Source organism: Juglans regia, chromosome 10 (genome assembly GCF_001411555.2).
Source record: "Juglans regia cultivar Chandler chromosome 10, Walnut 2.0, whole genome shotgun sequence".
NCBI classification, from domain to species: Eukaryota; Viridiplantae; Streptophyta; class Magnoliopsida; order Fagales; family Juglandaceae; genus Juglans; species Juglans regia.
The window spans coordinates 4,869,237-4,894,684 of record NC_049910.1 but is presented as its reverse complement, the minus strand read 5'-3'; the positions used below and the strand labels follow the sequence as shown (position 1 = coordinate 4,894,684).

General features: G+C 35.2%; 3 protein-coding genes across 8 annotated transcripts; 2 read left to right on the top strand and 1 right to left on the bottom strand.

Moving 5' to 3' along the window:
• Positions 1-273: 273 nt before the first annotated feature.
• LOC109018375 (transcription initiation factor TFIID subunit 8-like) lies at positions 274-4,916 on the top strand. Of its 4 annotated transcripts, none has more exons than XR_004802508.1 (3): positions 274-569; positions 942-2,390; positions 4,832-4,916. XR_004802508.1 is itself a non-coding variant. In XM_019000526.2 (2 exons), exon 2 carries the CDS (start codon positions 1,083-1,085, stop codon positions 2,223-2,225), a length of 1,143 nt encoding a protein of 380 aa, XP_018856071.2. In that variant the 5' UTR covers positions 274-569; positions 942-1,082; the 3' UTR covers positions 2,226-2,465. The 4 variants fall into 4 exon arrangements, 1 of the variants encoding a protein (XP_018856071.2); XR_004802507.1 differs by lacking the exon at positions 4,832-4,916 and adding an exon at positions 4,263-4,365; XR_004802509.1 differs by lacking the exon at positions 4,832-4,916 and adding an exon at positions 3,785-3,862.
• On the bottom strand, positions 3,399-8,839 carry LOC109018374 (protein LONGIFOLIA 2-like). 2 transcript variants are annotated; one of them, XM_019000524.2, is made up of 6 exons: positions 8,292-8,839; positions 7,788-8,156; positions 7,044-7,093; positions 5,026-6,963; positions 4,802-4,949; positions 3,399-4,338 (listed from the first exon to the last, which is right to left on the bottom strand). In XM_019000524.2, exons 2-6 carry the CDS (start codon positions 7,942-7,944, stop codon positions 3,515-3,517), a joined length of 3,117 nt encoding a protein of 1,038 aa, XP_018856069.1. In that variant the 5' UTR covers positions 7,945-8,156; positions 8,292-8,839; the 3' UTR covers positions 3,399-3,514. The 2 variants fall into 2 exon arrangements, with proteins under 2 accessions (XP_018856069.1, XP_035550275.1); XM_035694382.1 differs by having other exon boundaries at positions 8,600-8,839.
• An 11,294-nt stretch (positions 8,840-20,133) lies between these two features.
• On the top strand, positions 20,134-24,734 carry LOC109001737 (putative methylesterase 11, chloroplastic). 2 transcript variants are annotated; one of them, XM_018979139.2, is made up of 5 exons: positions 20,134-20,734; positions 22,238-22,426; positions 23,022-23,165; positions 23,870-24,001; positions 24,188-24,734. In XM_018979139.2, the coding sequence occupies exons 1-5, from the start codon at positions 20,390-20,392 to the stop codon at positions 24,464-24,466; spliced, it is 1,089 nt and encodes a 362-aa protein (XP_018834684.1). In that variant the 5' UTR covers positions 20,134-20,389; the 3' UTR covers positions 24,467-24,734. The 2 variants fall into 2 exon arrangements, with proteins under 2 accessions (XP_018834684.1, XP_018834683.1); XM_018979138.2 differs by having other exon boundaries at positions 22,238-22,474.
• The last annotated feature ends 714 nt before the right edge of the window (positions 24,735-25,448 follow it).

The window sequence follows — 25,448 nt, the reverse complement described above, 5'->3', positions numbered from 1 at the left end:
TTTTTTTATATAAATCTTGTATTTACTTATTTTCTTAAAAAAATACACAAAACTTACATATTTTACAACCGTAAATATAATTTCTCAATTTTTATAGATATTTCTTTAGAATTTCGTGGTTTTGGAATTTTGTGGTCCAAAATTTTCACAATAGCCCCGCAAAATTACTCAAACCCAATCGGGACAGCTGTCAACCAGTGAAGGCAGTTATCTACCTCTCTTCCCTCACCCATGTGTCCGTATCATTCCTCTACTTAAATAATCCCACTCCTTCTTCTCCTTCTCCTTCTCCTTCTTCCCTTCTATAAGTATCGCACCCCCCAAAACTTCTCTCTTTTCTCTCTCCTCTCGCAGATTACCGTTCGACCCAGAGGGTTTAACTGGGGTTTAAGCCCACCATCTCTACCTCAATATGCTATAATTTAAATCAAGCAATTTTCTTGCTTTTCCGGATAGAGGGGCTAAGGCTTGTTCAAGCTGAAGCTGGTCGTTTTTGGAGCACTGTCTTCTGAGCTCATCTTCTTCGATGCTCAAAGCCTCAAAGTAGATCCAAACCCTAGAACTGACCGGTGAGCGCCGCTGAGCTGAATCTCCGTTTGTTTTATGTATTCTTTTCCTATTTTCGTGTAATTCGCAAACGCCGATCTCTAGGGTTTGCTGGCCATACTTTTAATTTTAGCACGTCTCTGTTTGGTTTCTCAGAAAATGTAGAAGATTTTTTTTTCCATGACGAGTAATTTCATGTTTTTAAACTGTGCGTTCGTGTGCGTGTCTCGAAACGTTTTAAAAATCCAATTGGTTTGCTCAAATTTTTGGAGCAGTGTGAAAGTCCTAGAATAACACTAAATTAAGCTCATTTCAGTAAGATTATCTTTCCCTTTCTCATTTTTATTTTTTTTCGAGGGTTTTTTCAAAATTTTGACTTCTGGTTTTTTTTCCAGCATTTTATTTGTTACCCAATGAAAGGTCATCGATGAAATGACTATTTGTGGGTGGAATAAGGTGGATTTTGGAGGAAATTATAACAGCGAATGGTGCATTTGGATTTGCAACATCGAATGAAGTGATATGTGGTGTTGAATATGAGCGATGGAGGTCGGGAGAGTGAAAGAGAGCCTGAAAAACCAGCTCGTCAGAAGAGAGCCGGTGGAGATGAATTGGCCCGAGCGGCTTCAAGGCTTGCTGTAGCACAGATATGTGAGAGCCAGGGGTTTCAGACTTTTCAGCACTCTGCTCTTGAAACACTGTCTGACGTTGCTGTTCGGTACATTTATGACATCGGCAAGACTGCAAATTTCTATGCCAATCTTTCAGGTAGAACGGAGTGCAATGCTTTTGATATAATTCAAGGGTTGGAAGATTTGGGCTTGGCACAGGGGTTTTTGGGTGCTTCAGATATTGAGCATTGCCTTGCAAATTCAGGCACAGTTAAGGAACTTGTTCAGTATGTTGATGAAGCTGAAAAGATCCCATTTGCATATTCTCTTCCGCAGTTTCCAGTTGCTATAGATCGGAAGCTAACTCCAAGTTTTTTACAAATTGGGGAAGAGCCTCCAGGTGAGCATATACCCGCTTGGCTGCCTGCTTTTCCTGATCCCAGCACTTATGCTCCGTCATCTTCTAGGATTGAGAGAAGTACAGAACCTCCCACGGCTAAGATTGACCAGGAAAGCCGCAACAGAAAGGTAGAAAGGTCTTTGTTGAACTTACATCAACGGTTAGCTTGTAGTGGATTGGAAGGACCCTCCGTAGTCAACCATGGGGATGCTACTAAGGCAAAACAAGCAGTTGGAAGTAATCCGTTTCTTGCTGCACCTCTGCAATTCGGAGAAAAGGAGGTGTCTCCTGTTCTTCTTCCAGCGAAAGTGAAGCTTTTAAATGAAGCAACCATGAGAAATCCTAGTATGGAAAATCATGGCAGGGATAATCATGTCTCAGTGTTAGAGGCATTGGCTCCAGATATTGAAGCAATGGAAATCAGATTACTTGATTCTGAAGAAAAAGAAAAAGAGGGTCTTTTGAACAGCAGGCCAGCTGTACAATTTAAGATTGGTATTGGAAGGAAGTCCTTAGGGACAATGCACGATTTAAGCCTCCAGAAAAAGAGTTTTGAGGTAACTTCACCATGGTTTGGGAGGGAAAATGAGAAGGATGACAAGAAGATGAGGGCCGAGAAAATTCTGAAAGAGTCTATGGGACACACACAGGAACTGGGTCATTTGTAAATTAGGTTTGTTTCATTAGAATTTTATACTTGTTTATGAGAATCATGACAAATGATGGTTCCAGGGTAATCGTTGTCAAGGGCATAATGTTTTCTGCATAGGGCATTATAGATTGGATACAACAAACCGCATGCAGAAATGTTCCCACATTAAAAAGTTTTTGAGGTATGTGTATGTTTTAGCCATGGTAGGCCCAGTGAATGATTCTTTCTAAATGAAATTCTTTTTCTTCTCTTATTATGATCGAATACCAAATGGTACATCTTTTATCATAAGCTGGCCTGGATTGAGCACTGCAATGCATGTTCGTACCAGGCCCGATAAATTGACTCTAGAATATCCTTTTAATTATAGTTATTATTCTGGAGATCAGAAAAAAGGAAATATCATGTTCTTCTGTGCTTTTAAATGAGACTAAGATCGATAATGGGTATCTCTACTTGTTCAGCTTTGGTTGGATTGCTTTTGTAATTGATTTAATGCTTTCCTTGATTAACAAGAAATACAATTATGTGATTTACACCTTATGCATAACAAATTCAACTGTAGTTGGCATGCAGGCGGGGGTGGGGGCTTGGGATTTGATGCTTTCATCCATGAGTTCCAATGACTGGAGAAAAGTTCTAAAAGATATACAGTAACATTGTAATTTACTATTTTTTTTATTATATTGAGCATCTATATTAAAACAAGACCATTTCTTTTGTTTTCTTTTTAATTTCAACAAAGTACCTGCCAGGAATAAAGAAAATGGAATAATTAGGTCTTGGGGAATTGATCTAAAAGCATCTAATTTAATCACTAAAGCAAGACCAGTTTTATATTTTGCTGAATTGATCTAGTTATGGATTTATCCTTACAATGTTAGCATTTCAAATTCTCCGCATTCATATTCAACAATGAAACTGGTGAGTAGAAAAGTCTGGTGCCCTGCACTTTTGAATTTGTTGGCGAAGCACATCAAAATTGTGTTTCAAATCTTGCTTTTATAATTGCATAGGAGATACAGAATTTTATAAACATTCCAAAGGAGTCAAACCTTGTCATAAAGTTCTAAATAGCCTAATTTTTTCCTGCATACTCATGCATGATTGTGCTTGTTTTTATTAGATTGTGTTTTGAAAAGTATTTATGCAGCTGTCTTTTCAGAAGAGTTTTCTGAGATGATGTATAGAGCAAAACCCCCACCCAGATAAATATAAAATGTGAGAAAGAAAGAGAGTGAGAGAGAGAATCTTTTCAATGTTACCAAAACTCCTACATGGAGAATACTTAAAAAAAAAAAAGTTCTATCTTGAGAATAGCTTCCTGAAAGGCCCACCAGACTGGCCTTGCAGACCAACTCCCTGACTGTTTACATTTTCAGTTATTAAGTCTTCAAAGATCAACCGCTCAATATCCAACACTAACCCAGGAATTTCACAGTGGAAATCTATCCATTTCATTGATCGATGTGTTAAATCTTCTGATATGATGCTCAAGCTGTCATACTCCTCAACTAGGCTTCTGTTCAAGTTATTATTCTTTAGCTGATCTACCTCTGAACAAATTTCTTCCAGAAGCTGCTGTCCTTTTGGATTTCTTGCTGCTATCTTATTTGGTGATAACCATTTCTGTGGGGGAGTAGGACATCCTAAAAGCAACTTTCGAACAAGAATTTCATTAACAGTATCACATTCGAGTACTCTTTGAATTTTCTCAGAGGGTTCTAAATTAAAAATCCTTTCATCACTTTGCTTATCATTCAAGAGCCCAGCACTTGCCTTTGTTTGTTCCAATGCAAGGAACGAGTTAAAATTGATGTGGTGGCCTGATGCTTGGAGCTGAATGGTCGTTGAGCCAGAGTCAAGATCTCTAAGGAGACCCAATGATAACAATATTTCTGAAATGTATCTGTGGTTTGAATTCATGCTCTCATGGAGTGCTGCAGTGTAATCAGTGATGGTTTCCTCTTCAGTAGTGTTTTCTTGTTGAATATTCTGAACTAAATGGTGGATGCTTTCTGATTTTTTATCATTGACATCAACACTGAAACAGGGCTTTGTTCTCGGTGGCAATTGAGCTAGATCTACTGGAATCCATTCCCCTTCTTCAGGATCTCGAGCCTCGTAATCTGTAGCAAGAATTTTGAGGAGAATTCAGTATATTAACAAGTCTTGCATCCTATAATAAAGCAGTCTCTCTGTCTCTGTCTCACTGACACTCTCTCTGCCCCTCTCATTTCTTATTGTAATTAGGAGTGGACTGTGTTGGCACTCCTAATATGGTAATTGTTTTATTTTGCTTTACATTTTGTGCTTGTAGATTATGGAATAAAATATGGAAACCAAGCCATAATTTTTGTTTATACAAAAAACCATGTTATATTTTTGCCTTGTTTGCATAGCAATATATACTCGAAACTGTGTTATTTGCCACTAAGCCAAGCCAACAGTAATCCTAATCTGCCTGCCTTTGTTGCATTGATGCTGTTTTTCTTTTTATAACTATCATGCTTTTGTTATCATTTTTTTAATCATCATTATGAATGCACTAATCAATGTTCTAGATAAGGCAATTGTCCACAAGAACTGCACCTTTAAAGGCTTTTGATATCTTCTTCACAGGAGATGGTGACTCGTCTCTGTTGAAGGTAGCATCAAGAACAGACACGGGGCTTGGTTGTTCTAGGGCAGCTATTGCAGGTTTAACCATGATCCTGTCTTCGCTGGACCCGGTTGGATTCTAAATGAGAGAAACAAAACCTGTTAACCAGATAATGAATTACTTGTGTGGGTAAATAAGAGCATGCACAAATTACCTTATGTTTCTTGCCATCCTGCTTGAAGAAGTTGGCATTGATCTTATCAGAGTGATTGGTGCTTGTGACTTCTGTATCAGTATGCGAACACAAGCTAATGTTGCTTTCTGATGTCAGAGAAAAGGTGTCACCTTGGTGTATTAAATCTCTCACGCCACTGCTGGTCTCACTCAATTGGTCATTGCATTGCTGCAAACTGGGAGATATTAGTCTGAGTTTTCTACCCGGGGAGTTTGGTCCCACTTGTTGTCTAGTACGTTGCCCAATGGCTTTGCTTGTATCTGAAGATGGGATGGTGGGAGTTGACTGCTTCTGCGAACTGATCTTCCTTTGTTGCAGTCTCGGGCTCACAGTTACCGAGCCTGTGTTGTTTTCTCCAATGATGTGTCGAGGCACCTTTGAGGCTGATGTTGATTTTGAAGCTCTCTCATTGGTTTTCTTATCTGTGGAGCAAGACGGTGGACTGAAATGGTCTTTAGCTGTTTGCGTGTTAACCATTCTCCCATTTGCAGAAAAACCAGGCTTGTTGAGACCTGACATACGTTCAGTTGGAATTATGGTGGAAGCACAATCAATTGTTCTTCTGATTTTGACCATTGGGAATATAGAACTCTCTGGAGAATGCAGTCCCTTGATTGTGGTGGAAACTGAGTCCTTATTTTGTACCTTTCTTGGGCTTGCTAAATTTGAGCTTTGGTGATAACTGCTATAGTTGCTTGTTTGTGATGCAAATTTTGAAGCCTGCTCTCTTTTGTAATCTAATGCTTTGTTGGTCTTCTGCATTGCTTCAAGTCTCTGTTTAGGAGCTCTGAGATCTTCACCAGATTTTTTTAACTCAAGTTCAGCTAACCTTTTTTCGATTTCACCATAAACAGAGGGGTAGGAGTTTGAGGCTTTTGTGGTAGCTTCCCTGCACTTGAAAGTTATTTGTTGAGAACTTTGCCTGCCATCTGGCTGCCTCCACGGAGTTGGTTCTGTAGGGAACCTTGATCTTGAGGTAGGCCTCATGACTAAATCAGCATTTTTTGACCTGGATGACATGGGGTCCTTGTGCGATTTCCTTGGGGAAGTAGAAATTTGATTTTTCTTGTTTCCACCAGTTGTTCTTGATGATTTTGAGAGGGGATCAGATTTATCAGTTTGACAGCTACTAATAAACCCTAATGGATTCTCACTGGTGGATGTTGACTGTTGGAAAGCTTCCAATCCCATCAACTTCACTATAAGGTTTGATGGTCGTTCGGAACTTTCTGGTTCTTGCTTCTGGTTAAGCTTCTCGCTGGAGTCGTCATTCCTTCTTTTCAGATCCTTCAAAAGAAAATTTGATTTTGTTTCAGAGGCAAGACCCCTTATGGAGCCTTCTCTGCTGTCCAATGAAAGCCTTGGGAGTTCCTTGAGCTTTATTCTGGACTTGCATGCATCTTGTGATACCCTTCCATCATAAGAGAGCCGGGGCGCATCCTTCAGTGAGGAGAGCACGATTCTTTGTTTCTGTTCCTTGTAATTCCTTGGTGCTTCCTGGAGCTTAGCAAGACTGCGAACTGAATCATTGACACCAGAAGCTCTGGACTTGACAGATTTGGGTGGCGACAAAGGTCTCGGGGAGTCTATGTATTTCAAGGTAGTGCCTACTGCTTCCTCTTTTCTATAAGTCTTCACCGATAATGCACGGCCCTCTCTGTAGATGGGTTCTTTAACAACATCTCGAAGATCAAGAGATTGTTGGCTTGACTGCAAAGACGCATATGGTTTGTTCATGGGCAGAGTGGGGTTTCCAGGGAACCTGGGTTGGTTAAACAAAGATGGCTCGAATTGAGCTGTTTTACAGTCGAGAGAGGAGGAGAAGCTAGATGAACATGAGGAGGATGAAAGAGAGGTTTGGGATGATTCTGTCGAGACTCTCTGTTTCTCTTTCACAAACTTCTTTGGGTTTCTTTCCTACAATTGTAAGCCAAAATATGTCAAATTGCATCTGCTTGAAACGAGCACTGTTGTAGCGATTAAAGTCAAGGTCTTACCGTAGTTCTCTGTAATGCACGAGGTTTTGTTGCGGGGTTCCTATTTTGACCTATTGTAACAACTAAACGTGAGATATTGAATCAACTGATAGAATGATCAATGGTATTAACTTTTAACATGATCAGGCTTACAAAAGCGTACAAAAGGGAAGGAAGAGAGGTGTAATCAGTTTACAAGGACAGGGCATAACAAATGTGGAAGCAGCTTATATAGTGTCATGATGCAGATCAAAGAACTCTCAAAATGCTTTTGGTGCAAACATAAAAGGCCATATGATGAGGTTTCTGAGCCGATTTGAGACTAGGATATGGAAATGTGGTTACCCATGACAAAGCTATGGTACAAGAGAAATGATATTTATAATTGTGAATGTGCAAGCGTCGTACTATTATTTTAATAAAGTAAATAAATATGAGATTCATATGAAATAATAATAATTTTTTAATAGTAAATTTTACTATTTTTCAAAGTTACGACTACACGTACTATTACTCAAAATCGTCATATGAATCCTTCAAATATTAAGTTTCTAAAGAAGACATTAACCTGAACACAAATTATTTTGCCGAGATTTTTTATTACAATTAACAATTTATGTAAAAAGAACAGCCGCATTCATTCATGCCAATAAAAAATTATAAAATAGTACGATGAGAAGTATTGTCGCAAATTATCTATGAAGCACCTCACTAACTTGAATCTTGGGATGTAAACAAACTATAAACCTAAACAAATTAAATTACCTGGAAGAAGCCTCTTGTGGCCTTGGCTGTTACTACGTCGGCCGGTGAGGAAATGGTGGCGGTCAAAGAACTGAAAAATTCCATTCATGCACCCAATCTGCTTCTGCAGATCTTGATTTTCATCCTTTGAGCTGGTATACAAAAGCTTTGCAGACATTTGCACCTCCTCTTCTACTCTGCGCAAGGTACACTTACCCAGCGTCGACCCTACTTAAGATTCCATCTCCAAGAATGAGGAAGAATGCAGCAAGATTCCTGGTGATCAAGAGTACAAGATTCCTGGTTGAAGTTGTTTTTTTCCAGCTACTTGGAGGCCATCAGAAACAGTACTGCACTAAGGCTAGCTTCTTCATGCAAATTAGTTCCGCTCTGCAAAGAAAGTTGATGAGTAGTTTTTTTTCTTTTAGAGTTACTTTTCTTTTGGAGTTTCAGAGAATTTTCTGGAAAAAAAGAGAAAGTAGCGGATAGAAACAGTTTTAAAGAGACGAAAAGAAAGTACATAACCTCAAATAGTACTATCCCTATCCATGAAGAGTAATTAAGTTGTTCTACTGATCAATGGGGACCTGGTTTTAGTACTGAACAAGCTGGTATGCAGGAAGCCAATATCTTGTGCATAATTAAATGTAACCTACAGAAATGGTAGGGACGCAAGACCCAAAGAATATTACTGGCCAGTACTAGCTCCCCCACCTTCGAATTAGGACTCTCTATAAATATATAAGCAGGGGAAGTTCTCCAAACCCTAGAAGTAGTATATATGTATATTGTTCTTTTTGGTTTTCCTCACAGAACAAAAGATCAATACGTACTTTGTCATTAATTTGGCTCTCTCAAGGAAAGGAAACTAGAGCCTAGAGGATAGATCATATGTGGCGGTCTGGGGAGTATCATATGGAGCTGGCAATGAAGAGCCTAGAGAATATGTGGGGGTACGTGGAGTACTACATGGTAGCAATGCTGAAAATCAGAATGAGAAGTAGTACCAACTGTGATGACCTTTTTTATGATACTCATGATCAGAGAGAGAGAGAGAGAGAGAGAGAGAGAGATCTAGAGAGAGAGAGATTAGGGAGCTAGCTCGGGGGGGAGGGCTGTGAATCAGTGGACCAAATGTGGAGTGATCATATTTCTCCCACTTCCATGCATATTGAGGACAGAATAATGTGGGGGGGTCAGGAGCGTGGACCTCTCTCTTAGATGATGAGGAGCATGTGGCCGGCAGTCTCACAGAGTGGAATTGAAACATGAAAGTGGATCTATGTACTGGAAAGCCTGCAGCGTCTAAGCCCTTTCCATGAAACCATTCCTGATCTATCCATCCATTTTGCCAAAACGCCCTCCAATAGATTCTCTATCTTTTAATTTCGCCAGTACTAGTATTGTTTCTTGTGTTTGTATATATGCAGATATTCTATATATATATATATATATATATATATATATCTCACATGAGAGAGAGAGAGAGAGAGAGAGAGAGAGAGAGAGAGAGAGAGTATATTATATATGAATCTGGCGGGGTAAACATGTATATAATTTCAGCCATTATTAATCTTCTCATTTTTATTGATTCTTCATGCACTTCGATATAGTCCGTCTAGGTACAGATCATCAAGGAATGTCATGATCATGAGCAGCTTTGCCTTAAAGTATATATACTCGTACAACTGATTTTAAAACCGATACATATATACTATATATATATATATATGTCATAAAAACTGATCATGATCACTTCCTATCGTCCATTAAAAAATACAAAAACAGAAACTTCATCTAGTTCTTTTATGATGATCTGCATGCACAAATTACCCCATCGATCGACCTAGCTATTTACGTGGCACATGATTACAAGCTAGTCTTTCTCTGCACAGTGACTTCCAAATATTATTTTTCTTTTCGTTTTACTCTAGACCCTAGCTGCATGCATTTTTCATCTCGATATGCTCGTCTTCCTCATGCTTGGCAGTAGGGGGTGCAAATGGTCCGATACGTCCATTCGGTTCAATCTATTTTTTTTTTAAATTAATTAATAAAAAAAATTTATTTAAAATATTAAATTAAATTAAGTGACTTATTAATATAGATTATGTAACAAATTCAATAAAAAAATATTTTATATGGTCAATGATAATAAATTAGATGAAAATTACATTATTAATTGATATAATTACTATATAATTAACAAATTGATATTAGTTAATTCATAGAATATTAACAAGTGTTAATAACATGTTTAAAATTTGATATTATTAATAGTGATAGGTTAAATGAAAATATATATAAAATATTATTAATTTATAAAATATTAACAAATATTAATAACATATTTAAAATTTTATATTGTTAATTGTACAATTATTATATAAATAATATATATAAAATATATTTTTATTTTTATTTTTTATTCGGTTGGTCCAGTCCGAGAAATCTCCACCCTAGGACCGGACCGAAGACCGAAATTCCCTACTTATTGGATCGAAACTGACCATGTATTTTTTTGGTCCAGTCCGATCCGGTCTGGACCGGACTGACTGACCGGTTGGTTTCTCCAGTCCAGACCAACCTAAATTCTAATATTTTTTACTTTCTTTATTTTTATGTGAAGACATGACCCGTGTATATATAAGGCCTACAATGCGAAAATGGGTACTACTTGAGCACTCTCATTGGATTAGTTAAAAAGTTAAATCAATTAAAGATTTAGCTATTAAATCATAAAATATGATCACATTGGAATAGTTAAATTCTAAATAATTGAAATTTAGTTACAGTCACTTCTAAAATTATTTTCAAATTTGAAAGGAACTATTCATTCATCAAATACATTTTATATTAATTATTTCTCTCCCTTTTATATCAATTATTTCTCTCTCCATTTTAAATGACAATTGAAAAAATATAATTAGAATATGATTACTAATTAATATATGATATTATGAATAGTAAATATGATAAAATAAAATAAATTCATAATTAAAAAAATTAAAATATTTTTGAAATTATTAATTACTCATTACTATATAATGAATAAATGGATAATTCAATGTGAAGATTTGATGTGAATAGTTAAAGCCAAATTATTCATCTTATATTATTTTATTGTCATATAATAAAAAGAGAGAAATGATAGTTGCAGTCGTGAGTGTACAAATGCCGTGCAATCGCTTTGAAAAAAATGAATAAATATGAGACCCACATGAAAATAAATTAATTTTTTAATAGTGGACCTCACATTTTTCAAAGCGACTGCACGGCGTTTGCATATTCCACGACTGTATATAGTATTACTCATAAAAAAATGACTATTCTAATATAGAGATTTATGTGAATTAAATAATTAAAAGTTAAATTTATCTTATATTTATAAAAAAAAATATACTTAAATTTTAATTAATCTAATAAGAATGCTCTAAAATGGTCAAAATTGAGCAGCTGCATATCAATATAATATTAAAATATTTTTCTTTTATGATTTTTGAAAGCCCCATTCTGGAGATGAAATCCCAATGCCGGTGCAGCTTTTATGCAGTGGGATGTTTTGTCGTACATGATTCCTTCTTGAATTTCTTAAAAACCATTGAATGAAAAAGGTGCTGGCGATCGATCACGAGAACTGTCGGGGCCTAATAAAACAAGGAAAATATTATTCTTATCATTTGTTTTTATTGTTAATTTTTTCCGTTGAGTCTTTTATTTTTTATTATTATTATTTTTACTTAATAATTAAGTAAATATTTTTTAATAATATTATGAAATTTTTTATTCTTTAAAATATATTTAAATATGTTAAAAAATACAAAAAAAAAAAAAACTCATCCTAAAACCAGGAGCCCCAACAGGAGCTCCCAACAGTAAGAGTGAAATAAACTACGCAGTGTATTGGATTGTTTTGGTTCTCAATATCAAAGTAGAGTAATGTAGTTTGTTATATATAGGGGTGTAAATTCAAACCGAAAAATTAGAAAATCGGACCAGACCGGACCGAATCGGACCGATTTTACCGGTTTTGAACCGGTCCGGTCCGGAACCGGTTTTTAAAACGTAAAAACCGGCCGGTTCCGGTCCGGTTTCGGTTCCGGGATTTTTTGGACCGGACCGGTTGATTAAAAAAAATAAAAAATAATATTTTTATATATAAGTTTTATACAAAATATTTTATATATATTAAATATTAATAGATATAAGTTTTATATATAATGTATAATTATAAATTTTTATGTGAAATTTTATATATAACATATATATTCATATATGAAATAATTTCTTATTATAATTTATAAATTATTACATAAAATGTTAATACTAAATCACTAAAAGTTTATAACTAATACTAATATATAACTTATAACTATACCAATAGTCTAATATTAATACTATTGCATAGTCTAATATATTAATAAAAGTATAAAACAATTTTTTTAAAATTAATTTTTTTTTATAAACAAATTTTTAATGACAAATTGTGAAATTTACATTTTAAAAATATCGAAAAACCGGACCGGACCAGACCGGAAACCGGTAAAACCGGAAGTACCGGTTTAGGAGGGTAACCAGTGCGTAATCGGTTTTGAAAAATACAAAACCGGTACATACCGGTTCGGTCCTAGATTTTATCCAAAACCGGACCGGACCGGACTGGTTTTACCAGTTTAGAAGGGTAACCGGTGCGTAATCGGTTTTGAAAAATACAAAACCGGTACATACCGGTTCGATCCTAGATTTTATACAAGATGTTATCGATTACAATTTAAATTTATTTGAACTGATATCTATTTGAACTACTGATGTTATCTATATACAATATTAGAAACTGAATTTAAATATGGATGTATATCAGACTTTTGTTGTGGGAGATCTTTATTTGCTGAAGACTTGGGCTTGCATGCTTAATCATGAGGATTAACTCCAAAAGAGAGTACTAGACAGAGTACTAGACCACACTCAATAAAACAATATATATATATATATATATATATATATATATATATATATGTTTTTGGCCATGGAAAAGGAACAGATATCTTAGAACTGTGCGTTTTACGTCAAGTACTACGTACTATGATCCAATAATTCTTTGAACAAGCTGTTCCTGATCTTTTCATACAGCTAGGTATAAAGGGCGCGCAGCTGTAGTACTGTTTGCATGTGTAAATTGCGTTCCAGCATAAATATTCTCATATGCAACATGCTCTTTCGTGGTTTTCGTTTAATTCCCAAAGATCTGCAATTGAATATTATATGCTTGCTGTTTTTTTTGTTTTTGTCATGAGTTGCAATCAGCCAAAAATAGTACTTTTCTTTGCCCCCTCCCCCCAAATTTAAATTAATGATATAATTATATATATATATATATATATGATTCCATATATATTTGTTCCTGATCATTTGCTAGCTAACGGTCTAAACTCATGTTAAAATTATTCGTTACGAATTTCATTTTCCTAATTAATATTCTATGATCTCTTCATGATATATCCCTAGCTATGATCACCTACTGCATGTTTAAATCTGTCACGAGTTTTGCTTCATCACCAGGGATACTATAATAATCATATATGCATGTATAGTTCTTGATCATCATCATCAAATGCGTCCTCCATATATATTCGAAAGAAAAAAATAGAAAGAATACAATTTAAAAAAATAAAGAGATGTTAGTTTGTAGTACCGTACGTACGTACTCATGGTATTAGATAATTAATTAATAACATGATGAATAATTCAATGATATATTGAAATAAATTAATGTACATCATAAATCTTCACGTACATACGGTACTTAATGATCGACGACGTATGTGGATTTGACAATTCATGCCACATTGCCAATTAGAATGAGGACTCGCTGCATGCGTACGGAAGGCCGATATTTGCAAGGCAAGGCGCTATAGCTAGCTTTGTCCGAATTCGGTTATCCGAATTAGAGTAGTTGATATTATTGTACGTACGTGAACAAGATTTCATGTGTCATTATATATATAGAGCATGATCTTCTCGCATTAGGGGTTTATATATTATTCCAAGACAATCTTCTTCTCGATCCCTCGTACTTTTGCTCTGTCCGTTTCTATATGTGTGTGTGTGTTTGTGTGTGTGTGAGCGCAAAGCATCCTAGGCAGGCAACTAGTAATACATGCGCAGCATTTGCGTATGGATGTTTAATTTCAAATTGGTGATTAATGAGAAATAATATTTTCAGTCATGGAATATTGCTTAAGTACTGTAAAATCACATTAAAAAAAATGAGTAAATACGAAACTCACATAATAAAAAATTAATTTTTTAATAATAGATTTCATTCTTTTTCAAAACGATTACGTGGTATTTGCACACTCCACAAATACTATATGTAACAATATTGCTCTTTTATAATATATAGCAAATTAACCAAGTAATTTTTCGGAGCATGTTATCGACTGGCCGCCAGCTGGTGCTTCTAATTAATTGGATATATATTGATAAATAATCGCCATTTATTCATGATCTTAGACATCCCATAATATATATATATATATATATATATATATATATATATATATGTGTGTGTGTGTGTGTGTGATTACAAGTGGGAAAGAGATGAGAAACGATCGAAGTACGTAGTACTACTAGAGGACCCGCGGGTTTATGATCGATGGTCGAAGCTTGAAATAGATAAGATTGTAGAATTATAGAATGTAGTACTACGTAATCTACAATCACATGGAAAAAGTGAAGATGGCACATGAGGGATGCCTTAACTTCATTAGGCATGAAGGGACCTACTAAAGTAGCTTTAGGCTCCAAGAAGTATGCATTACCCTAACAGTAGTACTACCTTGATCATGATCGGCACATGATCATGTTCCCCTAGCTTGATCATGAGGACACTAAACGATGTGGGCTTTTAAGTCAACAGGAAAGGTACGTAGCTAGTATCTAAAATCAAATACACTATGTATGATGGCCATATTAATGTGAGCTAATTCCTATAATATTAATCAACATTCTAAAGAGTTTACATGAAGGAGCCGAGATTGTGCATGTGACCATCAAACAAGTTAGCGAGGGATTGCCACTACTACGTACGATCTTATATGTATAGGTTTCTATATTCAATTATATAATTGAATATAATAACAGGTGACCTCGACTCTTTATAAATAAATATATATATATATATATATATATATAAAATATGTATGGGGTATACGAAAGTCAAGATTATCCCATCTTATGATCCAAGCTGCTTGAGGTGTAAGAAAATAGAAAAAGTGTAAGCTTGAAACAGTCCTTTCTAGTTTTCCATATATATTTACCAATTACAAACACAAAAAGCGAATAACATATCTATCTAGCTACCTTCTAGTTTGCCTTCTTCATGCATGATAAGTGAAGAAAGATAAATACTTTTAACACATGAAAGTGATTTTTAAAAAATAAATTCATAAATTAATATGACTTGATATTGTACGTTAGATTGTAAAACAAATACTTTTGTTATAAAATAGATCATCTAATGTATCGTATACATAAAATAACGTTATTTTGTGAGTTTACTAACTTGTTGAATATTGTTGGGCTAACATATCACTTAACAGAAAGTGTTGATTAATGCTGGACTACTGTTACATGGATCACAACTTCATAATTAAAGAAGGAACACAAAAATAATTCAGCACGCTATTCATGAGCATTGCGTGGCCTGGCATTGATGGGCATGCGTGTCAACCCTTCGATTATTATCGACCTTATGGAATTCAAATAACAACAAAAATTAGAATTAATGATCTACTGAAACTTGTGATTTTTAAAGAAGTACTTAAGTACGTGACCAGAAATATTGTACGTTGCTTCGCTACGCGAAGTCGATTAATTGACAACTCAACTGGGAAAAGTCGTACAAATCGTAACTTGGTTAATTTGCCAGGTAATTTGAGTACTATCAAAGTTATCTATTCTCACTGCATGCCAAGTTTTGCTGCAGTCTAGCTAGCTAGCTATGGTACTATATTTCCATGTCCTAGATCATCTTCTTTAAACTTAAGTACTAGAGAACAGATGATCCTGGGCTCTAAACATGAATAGCACCCAATAAACCCTCATGGCACTGCATGGGCCCAGAGTTGAAGATTTATACATTTTCTTCATCATCATCTGGTTGGTGGACAAGTATTGAAATAAGCCCCTCCCTAGTCCCTAGAGCAACCTGACGTGCAGCATACTATCTTTGAAAACCATGCAACATGATACCAACCCTTTTGAAATTTGGTAGGATACATGTGGTCTTGTCTCATGTGCGTGATTGCTGCTTTGAACCTTTTGGTTTTATTGCAGAAAGAGTATGAAAGTTGTGGTTGGATGGGAATTATGGGCAGTCGGACACAAATGGCTTATGGTCAACGTACAATTAATGCATCTGTGGAGAGGAGAAAACACGATGGATGGATGGAAAGCCAAAGTCGTGAGTGTTATGTGTATGCTCAGGATGTTAGTCAGCAGTACTTTTATGGTCCGAGTAGGTGTTCCTCTGTGAATTGTATATATATTATATAAAAAATGCTTTGACGATCGTATAAAATTAAACTCTAATCTTGATGATGTGATATGATGTAATAAATCAGATGGTTTGTAAATTTATTTTTATAAAATCTTTTCATCATTTTTTTTTATATAAAACATAGATTTTATTCATTTATAAAAACGAAATTTTAACTGTGATATGATATATATAAAAAAATTCTAGATTATAAGTTAATTATTCACAGTTAGAGTTACATCAGTATACAAATTCATTTGTGATTAATATAGTTTTAATTTTTATAACTCTTTACAAATAAATCGTCTGAAAAATCACTAAAGTAAGATTTCAAACCCTACTTTTAGAAGAAGAGAGGACTTAAAAATCTTTTTATCAGTTGTGCAATTGTTCCCGCGTCGATTAATTTGGATTATTTTTTTCGTTTTTTGTTGAAGGTGACAGTTCTTCCCAATCATAAAACCTTTCAACCAGATCCAGAGAGAGAGTTCTGAACTTCTGACCTTTGGAAGCCCATAGCCCAGTCCAATATATATATTGCTAAAATAACATATCAACTTGGGTTGAGTTGGGCCATTTCGTAATCTCTAAGGCTTTGTATCAAAATACCATCTTGAAGGCCCTATTTGATTTTTTTGTTCCTTTTTCCCTAAGCTGGCCCCAATTAATTGATTCTTTGATCGCCCCAAGATTTTTAACAAGTACTCTTATAAACCCAAGACGTGCAATTTCTAAATGAACAAGGGTGCCTTATATTTTACAGTTCCATGCTGTCCTCACAAGCAAAATGAACAACATTCTATTGATGACCCATTAATTTCATAGCTAAGAACCACGACAGATGATCATGATTGCAGCAGATGCATAAACGTATAATACATCCAATCGAAAAAGAATCAATGAAAAAAAAACACAAGAAGAAAGGATCGAAAGTGATTGATATATAGTGGTCCTAGTTTTTCCCTTGAAAAAGGATCCATAGAAGAATTGTTTGGACCACAGATGAAACATGCAGCACAAGCATATGTCGTGGTGAGGCACATGTAGGATGGACTGTACAGTGCAGGATGGTTAAGAATATACAACAAAAAAGTGATTGATATGATCATGACATTGACAAAGATCATCTGCTTGAAATAAGAGATCGTACTACTTGAACAGTTTCTCATTTTTTTTTTCTGGGTTTCTTTACTTCAACAAGCAGTACCGTGGCTTGAACTAGATCAGATGATCACATTTTTGTCAGTTTTTCATGTGCTCAAAACCTCAAAGTGGAGCAAGCATGCATGCCAAAACTCTACTCCACATGTTACTTTGTGAGAGGATCAGTACTGGGATCAGGTGCATATCATGCATCCCATGATTATACACCCACATGCATGCTCTTTAAATATATATAAATCTTTCACCAATGATGCCCAACTGATGATGATGATACAAGTACAAACCGATCTGCTTTGTTATGATGCCGATTGCTTTCCCCTTCAATTGCCAAAGCCTTGATTATTGAATCAATAGGAGTGAACCGGCCAACTTGTACTCCTGAGTCTGTGTTTTGAATAACGGCCAATTATCATATATATTTCCATTGATATATGAAGATAAATCCACATAAATGTACCCAAATAAAGAGTAATACTACTCTGCATTTTGAAAAATATATATATATACACACTAGGAAACGGTCACGGGTGTGTTAGATTTGGGGTGCACCTGACATAATAATTTAAATAAAAATAAATGAAAAAGTCAGTAGCTTATTTGTCTGGGAAATGAAAATATAAGATTAAAGAAAGATAAAAAAAATCTAAATTTCAGCAAAGTATGAGCATTGGTCTGCATCTATATTGATTATCTATTTCCTTTCTATATAATAATAAAATATTATTAATTTTTTATTTTAAAAAAATTGAAACAAAAAGAAAGGAAAATGAGTATATTGTCAGAATAAAAATAACATGAAAAATAGACGTCAATTCATGTGCATCGTAGGGCTATTAAGGACCTTTTAGTAAAACATGATCCTTCATTAAATTTTACAAGGGAGATATTTGTCAAATAGTAAAGGGTCTTAAAGATGTTTTGGTAAAACAAGACTTAACGGACTTAACGAAAAAAAAAAAGTTAATAGAAAAATAACAAAAGTTATTATTCACAGTTAGATAGCCACTTATTATAATAAAAAATATATATATATATATTTGGTATGCTTTAAGTAGTTTCTTTATGTAAACTACTTAAATGTAAATTAATGTACCTAATTAAAATGCGTTCTAACTTCTATGAACGATACCATGATTAGCTAGTATGATCACAAAATTCAGGACGGACGGTATAAAAACCACACAGTGCTTACCTATCTGTATGCTCATATAATCATTGCTATAAACAACAATTTTTATTACAAAAGTTCTAAGCTTTTAAATAAACAAATTCCAAGTGAAGCTTAAGCAATTGACACGAGAGAGAGAGAGAGAGAGAGAGAGAGATTACTTAATTGAATAGATTTGCATGTACAGCTAGCTAGCTGGGGATCAAATGGTCTAAGCTGGTGGGTGGCATGCAATTAAAGTGTATAATTCACAGCCACTACTTTCCACCACCCCCATCCCTGGCCTGCAAAAAGAGCGCGCCGTAAACAATTAATTTAGAAACATACCCGACATGCAGCAACGATCTAATTAAGCAGCTCGCATTTATAGGATCGATCTTCAGCTACGTACAAGCTGGCCGGTAAATGATTAAAATATTGCATGGATCGGAGTAACCTTAATATCTTAATTTATGGTATATATATATATATATATATATATATATATATATATACATATATATGAACCAAACAATTAAAGTTGAGAATGTTTCATTAATTATCGATCAACCTGAATAACTGAACATTAATAGTACTACTGCAGTCACTCTAAAAATTAATTCGTACATACATGATCATCATGTCGATGATCTCTGAGAATCTGCCAAAATATAATTTTGGTACAAATATTCAATGACATATACTCTAACGACATCCACCTGCTTTGCATGCACATTCATTTAGTCTACGTACGTACCTCCTCGATCGTAATTCTCACTGAGATTAAACGAGGCCGCGGCCTCTGAACCTCCACCAACAACATTAATAATATTGTTGTACAATTTTTTTTTTATAATTAAGGTGTTGTATATACTACTTGGAAAACTGGAAAAGATAACATACTGATCAGACATCTCATTATATATTCTTGTTTGTAAGAAATTAAAGCCTCTTCTAAAAGAGTACTGTTAAAGGAAGGAAGTATATGCTATTTATATATTTATAATATTATTTTTTTAACAATATATTTAAATAAAATGGAAGAAATACTTTTTTAAAAGAACAAGAATCAAACTATGTATTAATCACATAAGGACTAAAAAAAGAACAAAATTTTAGAGAAATAAAAAATGAAATTGAGAGAAGTACATCATTCACCAAAACATAGACATTATTTGCTTAAGAAGGCCATTTTTAAATCTTAAAATAAGGATTGTTCGGGAAACACATCTCATATATAAATATTTCATAATTTTCTTTTTAAACATTAATAAAAAACAAACACTTTTAAAATATTTTCAAAAGATTTTTTGTAATTTGTACTACGGTTCTTGAAAAAATCTAGATAGGAATTATTGAAAAATTATTTAAAATATTATTTTTTAGGATTTATTTTTTTTATTTTTTTAAAAAGTATGACTTGTGTGGATTTTTCTTTTTACTAAATTATAGACAAATAAAATTGAATTCAACGGAATATGAATTTTGTTTCTGCTTAGGGTTTGTACAAAAAGAAAATTCAAAATATTCGGGCAAGTAGAAGGCGAAAGGCCGAAAGCCATTACCATCTTTGTAGTTTGTCATCCACTTTACACTGGCTCACTCGTAGTATATAATATAACGCTCTCGCAGGTCTCATCAGCATTCCAAAACCGTCTTCCTCTTCCAACCTCACTCTGTTCCTCGCCACCATCTTTTTCCCCCTGAAAAACCCTTTTCTCTGTATCTCTGTGCGTGTTCGTGTGTCTTTGTGTTGCTCTACATGCGCCAACAATGGGCAACCTCTGCGCCTGCCTCTCACCCAAGCCAGTGAACAAAAAGAGACCATCAAAGCGGTTTGCAAACCCGCAGGCGGTCTCTTCCAGTTCCAGTAACCGCTGGGCCCGTATTCGATCCTCGCGCAAGGAAAAATTCGACGACGCTTTAATTCAAGAACAAGCTATTGCCGCTGCCACCATCATCTTACAACAGCACAACGGTTCTCTGCCTTTCGATCGGTGCGCTTCGCTCCGATACCCGAATTCTGGGTCCAAGAAGAACCAGCTGCCTCGGAGTTCAAGCTCAAGGACTCGGTCACTCACTGACCCCCTGCTCCAGCCTCACCAGCTTGTTAATCAGGTTCGGGTTTGTGGGATTTTTTTTCCTTCCTTTCCTGAAAGTTAAATTGGATTGTATGGTTGGAGTTCGGAGTATTTCAATTTTCAATGTGTGATTTTTGTTTCTGGATTATTTGGGTCTTTGGGTTTCTCGCAGTGGAAGTGTTAGTTATTGAATTCATGGTTTACTACAATTTTGTTTGTATGGTGGTTTAGTCAATGATAGGATTATTATTACATCTATTTGTTCTTTTGCGGGAATGGGAACAAATAATGATTACTTGAAGTTCTACGATTAGCTTCGTACGATTAGCTTCAGTACTTTTTTGCGTATTTTGTTTATTTGTCTGTATGTACCTCGGCGTATTTTGTACATAATGTACTGTGCTATCTTAATTAGTGATAATCACCATATGATTCGAGAGATGCGGTCGTCAAGTTCATGAATTTTCTTATCCATAGGTCGTAAGACTTCTAGCATATGAATTTACTATTTTTGAGTATATTCTTAAGGTTGGTCTGTACGAGATGCTCGGATTTAAGCCTCTGGATATATTTTATTGGAGGCATTCAATTCTCTCATCTTTTTGTGCGTTGGATTCTCTTTTAACTAATTAACGATCATTGAAGAGGAGTTTCAAATAGAAATTGGAGGTCATTATCTTTTTTTTTTTTTTTTAAAAAAAAGAAAGAAGAAAAAGAAAATTGGAGGTCATTCCAACTGGGTGCAGAATTTATGTCTCTATTCTATTTAATGTGCGCCACTTGGTACAGCCCTTTGCTTTTATTTAAATATGATTAGTAGAATATTATGTAACTCTGCTCCTTTCTACAGTAGTTGGGGATGCATTTTTGTTGTATTTTCTTCACTATGGATACCCCAGCAAAAAAAAAAAAAAAAAAAATCTTTACTATGGAGAGACCGAGGGGCGAGGGCAATTGAAAATGTTGCTTTCTTATTTGTGCTAAAAAATAGTTACATACTCACAATGAGGTGCAAGGTATATGCAGGAACTGATAAAACCAAATGCAATGAATGGCTGTATATTGGAAGGGTTACCCTTTTGTGAAAAAATAAATGATAAGTGGTCATTCAATCTCAGTTAAGCACTGCCGGACATGGTAGCCTTCATGCAGAATCATGGTGTAAACCAATTGATTTGGGATTAAGCTTATTGTGTTAAGTTTCAGAATGTGAGGTTTAGCTGGATGATATGGTGCAGAATCAGTTGAATGCACAAATACATAGTAGTTTGCATAATTAATTTTGTTTTTTGTTATCTTTACTTTCTCCATGAGAATTTTCTTCTGTTTATTATTAGTATTTTACAGCACCTAATTAGGGTTTCTAGTTCTATTTATGTATACAGGCAGTGTTTACAGCAAGTTTAAAGTATTGCATTTAATCACTTTCCAGTATTACTTCATATCTGGCTAGATTTTTTTCTTTTCATTTTTCTATTTAAAATTCAGCTTTTATTATTTTGAATTGCTTTTGATTCCTAACTATGTCTGTCTTTGCCAGGATATAAAGCTTGATGACCTAGAAACCAACCGTTTTGTTCTTGTCCATGGAGGTGGCTTTGGAGCGTGGTGTTGGTATAAAACAATAGCACTTCTAGAAGAAGGTGGTTTCAGAGTATCTGCCATAGACTTAACTGGTTCTGGGATTCATGCATATGATCCGAACAGCATTACGGGTCTTTCACAATATGTAAAGCCACTTACCGATTTGCTTGAAAATCTTGCTGATGGCGAGAAGGTTCTTTCCCATTTTTTATTAGTTTCTATCTTTCTTTCTTTTGTTTTTTTTAAATATGTCCACCAGAATTTTCAAAAGAACCAGGCACAGTTAAGCGATGAGCTCTTCTAGGTGCAAAGTTTGAGCATAAATGTAATCACACAGAGGCTGTTGGTAATTACACATATTTTAAGCCTATGTGCAGAGTTTTTTTGTAATCACACATAGGCTGTTGATTTAAGCATAAATGTCCTTTTAGCATGCTTTTTGTTATTTTTTGCCACAGAGAGAGAGAGAGAGAGAGAGAATGGACCCTGGGGAGCTTAAAGGGCCAAAGCAGGAAAATAAGCATCTGAATAAGGAGTTATGAACAAAAGAAAAAAGAAAGAAAAAGAAAAACTAGCAGAGAAGAGAGGGAGGGAGAGAGAACAAGAAGAAAGGAGAGGAGATAGAGTGCTACATTAGTTGTTTAATTGATCTGACGTTAATTGATATATAAGTTGCTTTTCTTTTCTCGAGCATATCTCTTTCTTGTTCACTTCATTTTATTGTTTTGAAATTTAAGCAGGTGATTTTGGTGGGACATGATTTTGGTGGTGCGTGTATATCATATGCAATGGAATCATTTCCTTTCAAAATTTCGAAGGCTGTTTTTATTGGCGCGGCTATGTTGACTAATGGACAAAGTGCTCTTGATATGTTCTCCAAACAGGTTTTCCCCTCATTCTAATATATCTGTGTTTTTTGGCAATGAAAAACTTTTATAAAAAATATTATCTTCATATCTGATATTGTGAGCAGTGTCCCCCTTTACAGGTCACCCCCAACCCCTCCCCGCCCACCAACAAATAAAAGGAGAGAGAGAAATAAGTTCGCTTATTCACAGAACTTTTTTCCGTTTTAAAATCACAGGAATTAAGACTAATTTTGGTTGAATTAATTCCCAATATTTCTTTGATTAATCATTTCCCTGTTCAGAAGTAGTGTTCTGCTGCCGCACTTGAATTTCTTTTCATGGCCCTAAGGATGCCTATTGTTTCTTCCTGGTCTCCTTTTCATTTTTATTTTAGGAGGTATCCCCCCCAGCCCCACCCAAAGAAAAGAGAGATGACAATAGTGCATTTGCTTCAAGATAGTTCTAAAACCTTCATCTGGCTGAACTCAAGACCAACAAGAAGATTTGGGTTTAGAACTAGTTTTGGCCCCGTGATATGATGTGTACCTTATAAGCCTGACGGCATGAGAGGAGAGCTTCGTGAGTCCAGAGCTGCAGATTCTAAGGAACTTTAACCAATGTCTGACCTTTGCATTCCTCTTATAATAAGCTTGGCTATAGAAAGGGATAGGTTTTTTTAAATTAAAAAAAAGCATATGAAGTGTCTGAGTTGACACTGACTATATGCAAGTAAATTGCAGGCAGGTACTAATGATCTAATGCGACGGGCTCAGATATTTTTGTACACAAATGGGAATGAGCACCCTCCAACTTCTATTGATCTAGACAAATCTTTGTTGAGGGATTTGTTATTCCACCAAAGTCCGGCCAAGGTATATTTTATTGCTAATATATTAAATTACTCATGAAAATCGATATGTGTCATGCGCATATATGCAATTGCAGAGAAGTGTCTGAATGTGCACGAGCACACTCACATTTGTTTACATGTAATTTTTTTTTTTTTTTTGTGAACTTCTATCACGGTTACTGATTATTTTCCGTTTCTCACATTCTAGGATGTTGCTTTGGCATCTGTTTCAATGAGGCCACTGCCCTTTGCACCAGTTTTGGAAAAGCTCTCTCTGACTGACATGAAGTATGGATCTGTGAGGCGGTTTTATATAGAAACTCCTGAAGACAATGCCATACCCATCGCCCTCCAAGAGAGCATGATAAACTCAAGCCCCCCAGAACAGGTCTTTCGGGTAAAAGGCGCAGACCACTCACCTTTTTTCTCAAAGCCTCAAGCCTTACACAAATTATTGGTAGAGATCTCAAAGATCTCCTCGATTTAAAATCAGTCTCGTAGCTAGATGGTGTCCAGAGATTTCTCCCTGCCGAGGCTCCACTGACATGATATAGGAAAACTAATGTATGCAGTTGCGAACATATCCAAGCTGCGAGTGATCATGTAAATGCTCATAACATTGAAACATTCTATGTAGTGATTCCATCAGGAGATAAATAATCTTCACGTTTTTCTTTTTGGGTTTTAAAGAATGTTCATGGAATCATGGTCATGGATACCGAACATATTAATTCTGGGAACAACAACTTGTTTTGAGGCAATTTTTACATTCTTATTACCTTGTAGTTGTATGCATTACAAAGCTAGGTATGCTTGTATGCATTACCGTGCAACCATGAATAACTTATGTTCAATTAGACGCAGTCAGAAAAGAACATAAGCCCTTCAAATCTGTTTCAGGGAGATAAAATCGTTGGTAATATATGTAATTCTTTTGTAAAAATATAAAAAAAACTCTGGAAAATCTGAATCAAAGAGAAATTCTTATCCTACAAACTTGGATTAATAATGAGAGGAGAGAATGATCACATTGTTATAATTTTGGGTTGTTAACAAACGGGAATGTTGTTCTGTTCTCAAGCACTGATGCAAATGGCATCATGGCACCCGGCCCGGCCCGACCCGACCCGACTCAACCGCAATGCAGCAAAAACTTTAAGCGAAAGACACATAGGTAGTAGCACAAAATTAGACGCTTCAATCCAATTGTCCGCATGCTTGTTGCTTCAATCCTTTTTCATTTAAAAAAAATTATTCTTATCAGTTACTATTCACTATCTCACATTTCACACTCTATGCAAAACATCTAACATTTTATAAAAAAGTTATAAATATGAGATGTAAAAATAAATAATAGATGATGCATAACATTCCTCTTCAGCTAAAGCCTTCACTCACCTTTGGCTTCAAGTAAGCATAAACTTAGAAGCAAAGTGCACCGCCATGGTCCCCCCACCGCCCGCGTTGTT